We start from the raw sequence: 11728 nt of genomic DNA, 5'->3' as shown, positions 1-11728 counted from the left end.
TTTTTAATTTTTCCGTATACAGAGTGGTATGAGGGCTCATTTTTTGCGCCATGATTTCAACTTTTTATTGGTACCATGATTGTTTTGATCAGACTTTTTGATCACTTTTTATAAATTTTTTAGGGTATACAAAGTGACCAAAAATACACAATTTTGGACTTCGGAATTTTTTTACGTGTACGCCATTGACCGTGCGATTTAATTAACCTTATATTTTTATAGTTTGTACATTTATGCATGCAGTGCTTCCACATATGTTTATTTTTATTATGTTTATATATTTTTATATGAAATTTGGGAAAAGGGGGTGATTTAAACTTTTAAAGGGGTACTCCGGTGGAAAACCGTGCCAGAAAGTTAAACAGATTTGTAAATGACTTCTATTAAAAAATCTTTACCCTTCCAGAACTTTTTATCAGCTGTATGCTACAGAGGAAATTCTTTTCTTTTTGAATTTCTTTTTTGTCTTGTCCACAGTGATCTCTGCTGACACCTCTGTCATTGTCAGTAACTGTCCAGAGCAGCATAGGTTTGCAATGGGGATTTTCTCCTGCTCTGGAAAGTTCCTGATACGGACATCAGGTGTCAGCAGAGAGAACTGTGGACAAGACAAAAAAGAAATTCAGAAAGAAAATAATTTTCTCTGTAGTATACAGCTGCTAAAAAGTACTGGAAGGGTAAGATTTTTAATAGAAGTCATTTACAAATCTGTTCAACTTTCTGGCACCAGTTGATTTAAAAAAAAAATTTCACTGGAGTACCCCTTTAATATGGAAGGGGTTAATGTGTGTGTTTTTAAACTTTTTTTAAACTTTTTTATTACTCATTTTATTCCTCATACTGATCAATGTGGTTCCATAGAACCACATTAATCTGTGTGCTCTGCCCTCGATTAATAAAGCCTGGTCCTGCCAGGCTTTATCATTCACAGCACAGCAGCCGACACAGGAGCAGAGGTAAGCCCTCTGGCTACCTCAGAAGTGGATTAGCCCCCACGATCGTGCTGCGGAGGCAATCCACCCCACTGGACCACCAGGGAGCAAATAAAGGTACCTTTTGAGGCCGCAGCATGTCGGCTAATAACGCCGGCCCTCAAGAATCAGCTGAGAGCCGTCTGGTATGACGCGGGCTTTAGTCGGGAGCTCGCGCCATACCCCGTTAATGGCACAATGACGTGTATACACACCCTTGGTCATTAACCAGTTAAAGTATGATGTCACACTCTCATAAGTGGTCCTATAGATGGCCTGTTTAGAGATCTTGGTTAAAACTATGGGGCATCTTTAGCAAAAAAAAAAACTGTCAAATCCAAACATGTCAAAAAATGTGATCAGTCATGGTCTCAGTGCTGAGACCCCAGTGTTCCCATGCAGAAGCTTTAAGAAATAAATGCTGCGCTTTGATTGGTTTCTATATGTGTAAACAGGGGGTGTGCGGCTGACAATGATCAAAATGATCCAGTGATAAATTCTACAGCCCAACCTTACAAATAATCAAGCCTTGTGAAGGCTCAGTAAGCAAGCAACGATCACCGAGTTTATCATTATCAGGAGCCCAATGGCCAATGTAAAGAGGCTGAAGTGGACTAGGTTTTAACATGAGGGCCAGAACCATTTTGTTGAATGTAATACTGCTGAAATAAATAAAATGCATTTACTATCATTCTTATCTTGCATTGCACTGGTCTAAACACACGTGGTTAAACTGTGAGACCACCATGATTGATTTTGAAGTATCACATATATCTAAGCACATAGAACACTTGCATGGTCACTTTTAGGTGAATTGTAAACTATGTTATCATTACACACACTGGGGAAGATTTACTAATACTAAATGATTCTTAGACAGTACAAACCTATATGTCAAAAAATGCACCAGATTATGACAGTATATTATGCTATTGATAAATCTGTTAAATACCAATAACACAAGCAGAAAGCCCTATCTGTAAGGGGGACGGGGGGACTGGGGGGACTTAACACCCCTAAGTACTCCAAGGGCATAAATGGGTGGACCATGTAATACCTGCTATAACAGAAAATTCCAAGCACCAATATAGAAGAGCTGTAGCAGACTGACGTAGCAAATAATGACAACTTTATTGTTAAAAAGACATGCTTAAAAAACATATTGACAAAGAGGAGGAATGGCAGCTGAAACAGAGGACATCTCCTGAATAAAGTGCATAATGGCAAGTGCCACACTCTATATTGCTATACAGTGAAGTAGGTATATACAAGTTGCACACAACACGTAATATATGTGTGTCAGTACAAATGGATCTGGACAATACTATGCTGAAAGTACAAGTTAATATCAGGTATTAAGCTAAAGTGCATTAGTATAAAAGGGGTAAACTGCAAAAATACCCACACATACAATGTAAAATGCGCAGCCAGTAGACGTTCACCCCTACGACCGTTTCAGACAGGAGTCCTTCTTCCGGGAGTGGTTCTATCACAATTATGGACATTTATCAATGGGTTTAGTCAGGTTTTCTTTGCTATAATTGTCGCAAAATTGTCGCAACTGCGACTACGCGATTTTTCGTGCGACATTTTGACTGGAAAGCGAGAAAAGAAAGTTTCCCTAAAATTTACTATGTAGTAATAATTTTAAAATGGACTACGGGTAGTCAGGTATTTATTAACTGCTACAGTCGCAACTGCGCAAAAAAAAGTCGCAACAGCGTTAAAAACTGACTAAATTTACTCCAGCTCAAACATGGAGCAGAAAAAGCTACTACCAAAGTAAAAAAGGAAAAATTGCTTACGTGAAAGAAAATTATCAACAGGCTGAAACCAGTTGATAAATAAGTCACACATAAGCAAAAAAAAAGTAAGGAAAAAATTGCTAAAAAAAAAGAATACATAAGCAAAGATTGATAAATGTCCCTCAATGGGAGTAAATATTTATAAGAGCAGTGGGCCAATCACAATGTACATGTGATATAAACATAAAATGACAACAGCTTTGTACCTGGTTGATCCTGCCGCATCAGATACCTCGGCCCCGTTATCTCCCCGGGCTCGGCAGTACAGCCACGTGACCCCCAGCATATAACGGCGTGTTTTTTTATTGATAAATCTGGTGTATCTTTAGACCGTCTAGTCTAAGTTTAGACTGTTAGTTGGCTGACTTTGCAATGAGTCACAGGCCTCCCCTCATTTTCAATTCAGCAATTCCCCTTAACATACTTAATGCATGCCCCATTTTTAAGCAAGGCTTATAAGTGCCTAAAATGTGTCTAAAACTAATTATGAATGTGGCACAAACCATGTAAGACTGGGTTCACACTACCATTCCATTAAGGGTCACTTAGGCTCTCTTTTTTTTTTTTTTGGTGCTTAACAGTCCCTAAAAGGGTCGGAGCACAACAGGCATCAACAGGTCCCGACTTGTCCTATTGACTATGCATGGGGCCCGTCGGGTGTCCATTATTGTGGAGGAGGTAGTGGGAGAAAAATATCGGACAAGTATTAATTTTTTCCCCCTAAACTCCTGTCATTTTACAATGAAACTACAGCTAACGGTGCTCAGCGGTAGTGTGAAAGAGTCCTAAGCCAGATGCAAATCACATCAGAATTTGCAACAGTAAATCTCATACCAACTGCTGATAAAAAAAAAAAAAAGGAAAAATTGAATATTTTATGAATTTATCCGGAAAGCTAGTACATGCTAGAAATAACCGTGAAAGTCAAGTTTCATTGGTTCATTTCTACATTCCACTGGAAAACATTTTTTTTAATCAACTGGTGCCAGAAAGTTAAACAGATTTGTAAATTACTTCTATTTCTAAATCTTAACCCTTCCAATACTTATCAGCTGCTTTATGTTCCAGAGGAAATTCTTTTCTTTTTGAATTTTCTTTTTGAGGATCCTGAGGATCTTCTACTATGTTAGCCCAAACTTTGGAAAATGGATCCCATACAATACGTAGATCGAGATGAAAGTTAATCAAATAAAGTCACTACAGCCTACAGAATTCTGCCTTATGTCAGTGTACAGTTAAATGCAACCATTGGCGTTTTGTTTTAGTTTTTATGCATTGTAAGTCCACAGAGATTACCAAATGCAGAAGACCCAGTACAAGAGCTATATCCGGTTCTTAATCTAACAAGAGTTGGCTACATGTGCCAACATATGAAATTGGTATACTTTGTAAAAATATATTCATGTAGTGTCCAGGAACACTCCCTGAGGCTATGCTTACATGTCGGAAAATTTACGGAATGTCCACCCAGAAAACCCTGACAGACATTCCACAAACCTGCATGTTCCATGGCGGTAGGACCGCTCTGAAATGAGCCATCTCCATAGATGCCAATGTATTTCCAAACAGAATCTGAAGAAACAATGAACATGTTACTTTTTTCTGCAGATGGCAAAATCGGCATTACGCCGTGTGCACGGTGCAGCAGAATCCCTTTGAAATCAAAGGCACTGGAAAGTTCCTGACTCGGACAGAGGTGGCAGCAGGGAGCACATGTTGGATCGGATAGAACTACATGACTTTCTTCATGTCATATAGCTGATAAGAACTGTGAGGCTTGATTTTATTTAAACAGGTATATTTTATTTAAATAGGTATATCTTTCTGCCTCCCTAGGTATATCTTTCTGCCACCAGTGGATATATTTTTCCTCCAGAATACCCATTTAAATAAAGATATAATGTACATAGAAGGTTGAGTGACTAAATAGCCTTTCTTTTCACATACTGGTACAGAGTTCCAGCATTATTATTGCTAAGAACTGCATACTCAACAACTATATTTTACGTGATAGAATTTTTGCTATGGGTGAGTCCAAATAAGAAAAGTGGTTTCAACTATGCGTGACAGTGGTGAGTGCTTTCTCTCATTTTATCCAGAGGTTTCTAATAAATTTACTGACTAGGATTAATAGGTGAAAACTTTTGTCTACTGTACTGTGTGCCTTTGCTGTTGTGCGTTTGTGAAAGCATTGTAGCATAGAAGTAAAATCCATCATCCGGTCGGTAAATAAACACACCCCTGGCAGGTCTTTTGTACCTGCTACCCCCATTATGCTGCTAAACAAGAACGTTAGTGGAAGGTCTCAGACCTAGACCTGTCTCTTTATTTGCACACGTAGAATATATCACATGCTAACTCTCCTGCCCATACTCACTGGAAAGATGGTCCCACTATACTAGTCCCGTGAGAATTCATGATAGAATTTACAATGATTCAGAGCTATTCCCACAAAGTCTTTACTGAGTATAACTAGTATTCTCTGTTAAGATGCCCATACATCTTCCTTAGCTGTCAGTCGAATGTATGAAAGCCATCAGTTATTTACCTGTTCACCCCACACATTACATTGCTACAGACTCGAGGAGAGACCCACAATGGAAAAGTGTGTTAGTATCTGTACATTAGTTGTCTAAAGGGAGTCTGTCACCAGGATATAACATAGATCATCTGATATATGGCCTGAGAAAAAAAAGCCATCAAGTGCTCTTCTACCTTTAAGCTCCATGTATATTATGTTAACATTACATTAGGTGAGCAGTAACACAAGGCTGCACCTTATAATTTAAAGGGTGTGGATGACAATACACGATCCCACTTAAGGACATGATCATCTTCTTGTAAGGTAGATAACCCACAAATTTTTCTCTTCAATTGTGGTGTCCCGGTACAGAACATGGTCCCCTCAGCTAGAGTCCCATAGGTCTACAGGGCTCTCCTGCAGGGTCCCCCTAAGTCATTATAAGGTATTGTATTGTATATTCAGTATGTACATCTAATATATGTATTGTACAGTTAATGTAAGTAATACATGAAGGTTATTAGGATATTTACCCTATATAGGACCTTCCTAAGGTCATGTGATATATCATGTGATCACATGATATACCCAGAGTTCCAGAGACACAGGTAACTACAGGCAATCAGCTAACAATGGGCTTTAGTCAAGCCCACTGATATATAAAGGGCTGTAGTATCCATATTCTGTCTCTTGGTTCCTGTAAGCAAAGCAAGCACAAGTCCTGTACAAGTCAAGTCCAGCATATCTAGGCCATAGCCTATAAATCTGCAGCCACATCAAATCTGTGAGTACAAGTCAAGTCTCTACTGTCCCTACCAAAATCATAACAGTAGTCCAGTGGTCTGCATCATTATTATTACCACTACAAGAGAGGTTCCCTGTGTCCCGGTCACCTCTGTGGAAGTTGGCTATTTGTAAAGACTGTTTTCCGCCTTCTTCAGTAAAGTTCCAGTTGCATCAAAACCCTGCTTTGCACTCTCATTTACTATATGCCGTTTTGGGTTGGTTGTCGGCGGTACCCTACATCATACGAACACTAGGGATTAACAATCTTGCCCCCGGGGTTAATACCATCTGGCCCTGCTACCTACACAGCTGCACCCCATGGTCCTGCTATAACATAATAAAATTGTGTGTATTCCCCTTTATAATTAATTATCATTTTGTTGTGTCCCATATTTGTTATGTGTGCTCGTTGTCCTTTTGTTTTGAGGACTGACACAAAAGTATCGCTGGACACTTAATTTGTTGTTGGGCACCAGTAAGCATAGTTTCCTAGGTGCCAAGCTTCAGCTTAAGTCTTTGCCGGGCCCAACAGTGAAACACTGGCTGCACACTGGTATTGAGCCAAAAGTTGTACAAGGAGCATTTGTTCATCTGCAAAGTATTCTGTGTCATTTAAGAGGGAAGTACCCTTTATATGCTGGCTTCTTTTCCTTAAGGAATCAGATGCTCTTAGTTAAAAAGTCTGGTTCCCTTTCAAATTTTTTGGCAGTGTTGGTTACCTGAGAACCACAATCCTACACCAAACATTATAGCACATTGCTGTTATCCAGTATGGCCATACAGTGCAATAAACAGGACTTATAGGAACATTCCCATGTCTATACAACCACTCCCTCTCCCTGTCTTGTCTTGATTTTGCCTGCTTTCACCCCATCTTTAAGCATTTTGATATTTAAAGGGATATTCTTATCTCTAAAAGCTATCCCCTATCCACTTAATAGGAGATAACAAGTTGCCCAACCAGCCCTCCATTCATTCTCTATTCAAGCATCTGCAATTTGCCAAGCTCAGCACTTGGCAACATTTGGAAGCCACATAAAGAATTAATGAAGGGCTGACCATTAATGCACAGTGAACTTCATCCACTCAGGAGAAATGTACCTCTGTACACAATGTCAGCCTCAATCCCAGCAGTCTGAACCTAACCAATAAGCTTGGTATCACCTATCCTTTAGCTGAAAGTCAAGGGCAAATCTATCTATCTACAATCCAAATAGAAAAAGCACATCAAGTAAAGAAAGAATAATATGAGTGGGTGCATGCATTTCTGAAACCTCGGTCTAGCAGTTCCTAATCCACATATAGTAAATAGATGCAGCACACTGTCAGCTTGAATAACCATGAGTGATTTATTCCATGATGTATCAAAGACAACGTTTCACCAGCCTCACGCCCGGCTGGTGAAACGTTGTCTTTGATACATCATGGAATAAATCACTCATGGTTATTCAAGCTGACGGTGTGCTGTATATTTTTACTATCTATCTATTTCATATCTACAGTGGGGATCAAAAGTTTGGGCACCCCAGGTAAAAAATTGTATTAATGTGCATAAAGAAGCCAAGGAAAGATGGAAAAATCTCCAAAAAGGCATCAAATTACAGATTAGACATTCTTATAATATGTCAACAAAAGTTAGATTTTATTTCCATCATTTACACTTTCAAAATAACAGAAAACACAAAAATTGCATCTGCAAAAGTTTGGGCACCCTGCAGAATTTATAACATGCACTGCCCCCTTGGCAAAGCTGAGACCTGCCAGTGTCATGGATTGTTCTCAATCATCATCTGGGAAGACCAGGTGATGTCAATCTCAAAGGTTTTAAATGCCCAGACTCATCTGACCTTGCCCCAACAATCAGCACCATGGGTTCTTCTAAGCAGTTATCTAGAAATCTGAAACTGAAAATAGTTGACGCTCACAAAGCTGGAGAAGGCTATAAGAAGATAGCAAAACGTTTTCAGATGTCAATATCCTCTGTTCACAATGTAATTAAGAAATGGCAGTCATCAGGAACAGTGTAAGTTAAAGCAAGATCTGGAAGACCAAGAAAAATATCAGACAGAAGAGCTCGCAGGATTGTGATAAAAACAATTCAAAACCCACGTTTGACTGCACAATCCCTCCAGAAAGATCTGGCAGACACTGGAGTTGTGGTACACTATTCCGCTATAAAGAGATACTTTTACAAATATGGTTTTAATGGAAGAGTCATCAGAAGAAAACCTCTTCTACGTCCTCACCACAAAAATCTGCGTTTGAACTTTGCAAATGAACATATAGACAAGCCTGATGCATTTTGGAAACAAGTTCTGTGGACCGATGAGGTTAAAATTGAGCTTTTTAGCCGGAATGAGCAAAGGTATGTTTGGAGAAGAAGGGGAATAGAATTTAATGAAAAGAACCTCTGTCCAACTGTTAAGCATGGGGGTGAATCAATAATGCTTTGGGGTTGTATTGCAGCCAGTGGCACAGGGAACATCTCACGAGTAGAAGGAAAAATGGATTAAATAAAATTTCATCAAATTTTGGATGCTAACTTGATGCCATCTGGGAAAAAGCTGAAGTTAAAGAGAGGATGGCTTCTATAAATGGATAATGATCCTAAACACACCTTGAAATCCACGGGGGATTACATCAAGAGGCGTAAACTGAAGGTTTGCCATGGCCTTCACAATCTCCTGACCTCAATATAATTGAAAATCTATGGATAGATCTTAAAAGAGCAGTGCGTGACAGACAGCTCAGAAATCTCAAAGAACTGGAAAACTTTTGTAAGGAAGAATGGGCAAAGATACCTCAAACAAGAATTGAAAGACTCTTGGCTGGCTACAAAAAGTGTTTACAAGCTGTGATACTTACCAAACGGGGCAGTACAAGATATTAACTCTGCAGGGTGCACAAATTTTTGCAGATGCCATTTTTTTTCTGTTATTTTGAAAGTGTAAATGATGGAAATAAAATCTAACTTTTGTTGACATATTATTAGTGTTGAGCAGCATAGGCCATATTCGAATTCGCGATATTTCGCGAATATATGGACGAATATTCGTCATATATTCGCTAAATTTGCATATTCGTAATATTCGCGTTATATTTTCGTATATGCGAAAATTAGCATAAACGAACATTTGCATGTGTGAAAATTACCATATGCAAAAAATTTGCATAAACGAAAATTCGCATATGCAAATTTTCCTATGTGCGAAAATTCGTACGCCAGTCTCACACAGTAGTATTAGAGCCTTCTTTATACCACACAAGCTGGAAGCAGAGAGGGATGATCACTGTGATGTGTACTGTGAAAAAAAAAAAAACAATATTCGTAATTTCGAATATATAGTGCTATATTGGCGAATATTCGCGAATTCGCGAATATGCGATATTCGCGAATAATATTCGCATTGCGAATATTTGCGAGCAACACTAGTGTTGACCACCAGACGAAGGGGCAGCCCACACGCCCCCTCAAAAAAAGCGTTATGGCAGAGCCAGAGATTGCCAAAGGCAGCGCTGCATCAGTCCCCCAAAAAATTGGAGTTCCTGGATTTAAATATCTATATTCAGGATGGCTGTTTGCATACTGCCACCTATTTTAAGGAGGTGGATGCAAACAGCTATCTCGACTTTAACAGTTGCCATCTTAAATAATGGAAGAAGAACATTCCATTTGGTCAAGTGAAAAGAATCCGAAGGAATTGTTCTTCCACACAAAAATGCCAGCAACAACTATATAACCTGGAGGATCGTTTTAAACAAAAAGGGTATCCCAAACCCCGTATACAAGGAGCACGCCAGAGAGTGGACGAATTAGAACAAAGTGCTTGCTTGAAAAATAATAAACAGGGTAATGCAGAGGGTGGTTATAATGATGAATTTGATTCTGTTTTTCTAACTAGGTATTACACTTCACACACCAATATTTGCTTTACATTTTTTATTTTATTTTTTTGTATAGGTAATATCACCAGCTCATATTATTGTGTCATGATTACTGGCACCATATGTAGTCCCCCAGTTATTCTTCTTTAGTTTGTTTTTCCGTGTCCTGTGCAGTATTTCTCCCAGAAGTCCACTTGACGGCCCACGTGGTGGTCTACACCCCGAAGTCATCAATTTTTACTCTAAGAGAGAGTGTGCAGCTATTTCTGGAGACGGTCAACAATAACCTCTGCATGGTGGAATAATAGGTCACGATGTTTATCAGGATCAGTAGAAGCATCACCCACTCGATGATTATGATGGGGATTTCACGGATCTTGTCCCAGTCTTCATCATTATAGAATAATTCCTTTAATGTTTCATATCCAAAATAGAAAATTACACAGACAAAAGTCAGGCCACAGCAGGTGCATCTACTGTGGTGGATGACTTTTTTTGCTCCTGGTAATTTATACATCTGGATGGACTGCCCAAGGTAGTATAAGGCTTCACATGTAATTGAAATTATCGTGCTGACAAAGTGTATCCTGGGATATTCTTTGGGGGAAAATACATGCATGACAGCTGTGGCAAAACAGGAGGCCCACACAATGGCCAGCAGGATCCTCTGGATCAGGACCTGATGACCCCTGAACTCTTCAGTATGCATAACCATATACTTATAAATAAGAAAGGTTAGTACCAAAGTGCCAATGGACGTCCCTATGAATCCAATTCTGAATAATATGCTTTCGGGAAAGAAATTTCCCACGTCACTGTGAAGGAAAAGAAACCAATGTTATTATAGATATTTCCTCAACCCCCAACCCATGAAATAAGAATCATGTGCTTGTTTATCTTACCTGATGCTCATCAGTGGCGAGGCGGCATGGCCGAGGACGACCGTCATGATGTAGCTGGTGGCAAGCCAGGCCGCACACCAAAATGCCAACAGGAGGGGGATGAACCCCAAACCTTTTAGCTCCATTTCAGACAAGTAGAAGAAGAAGACGCTAATCTCACTAATCTCACTAATCTCACTGGAACAATCTACAGACTGAAGGCTCGGGCGGCTGTCAGTGGAATATCAGGCCTCCAGCTGTCTATGACATCACATGTGACATGTCAGAATGACTGCTTGCTTCTTGGAGCTGCCATGATTTAGTATCTGCTATAGACAGAACCTGATGTTTTTACTATGGACCTTACAGACCCCAGAACCCAAGTAATTAGTGCAGGGGCTCTATTTTGATCATCTCATATTTCACATTATTTGAGTTCCAGGGCTCAGATACATTTGCACCCTCTATAGCAGTGGTCTTCAAGCTGTGAACCCCCAACCGCTGCAGAACCACAACTCCCAGCATGCCCAGACAGCAACTACGCATAAGGAAATAGTCTAATTAAACTTTTCTTATATATAGAATCCCTGAAATCTCCAATCTCAATTATTGGTTTATGATCTGCATTACTTATTTGTAAAAAACAATGTTTCTGATTGTCTGCCACCCCATACTTATGGGCTATCTCTTCAAATGACTTTATTTGACCTAAAGCGTATAATTGATTTACATAAATAAGCCCCTTTTCATCCAAAAGAGTGAATCTTTAATTTTAAGGAATTCTTTAAGTGCTTTATTCGACCATAATGAAGTAAAGTCAAAACTCCATGGGATTTTAAAAATGTTTTAAGTTCCTCCCATACTTTATTATATAGATAT

At 39.2% G+C, this 11728-nt stretch overlaps 1 protein-coding gene across 1 annotated transcript; it reads right to left on the bottom strand.

Moving 5' to 3' along the window:
* Positions 1 to 10042: 10042 nt before the first annotated feature.
* LOC130309561 (uncharacterized) lies at positions 10043 to 11425 on the bottom strand. Its single transcript, XM_056552331.1, has 2 exons — positions 10871 to 11425; positions 10043 to 10783 (listed from the first exon to the last, which is right to left on the bottom strand). The coding sequence occupies exons 1-2, from the start codon at positions 10993 to 10995 to the stop codon at positions 10183 to 10185; spliced, it is 726 nt and encodes a 241-aa protein (XP_056408306.1). The 5' UTR covers positions 10996 to 11425; the 3' UTR covers positions 10043 to 10182.
* Between the last annotated feature and the right edge of the window lie 303 nt (positions 11426 to 11728).

This window comes from Hyla sarda, chromosome 1 (genome assembly GCF_029499605.1).
Source record: "Hyla sarda isolate aHylSar1 chromosome 1, aHylSar1.hap1, whole genome shotgun sequence".
Classification (NCBI taxonomy): domain Eukaryota; kingdom Metazoa; phylum Chordata; class Amphibia; order Anura; family Hylidae; genus Hyla; species Hyla sarda.
This window is presented reverse-complemented; position numbering and strand designations above follow the sequence as displayed.

Excerpts from the sequence above, each read along its gene's own strand:
- LOC130309561 (XM_056552331.1), bottom strand. The coding sequence starts at position 10,995 with ATGGAGCTAAAAGGTTTGGGGTTCATCCCCCTCCTGTTGGCATTTTGG. Across the intron at positions 10,784-10,870 it reads TCGCCACTGATGAGCATCAG|TGACGTGGGAAATTTCTTTC; the intron begins GTAAGATAAACA and ends TTTCCTTCACAG.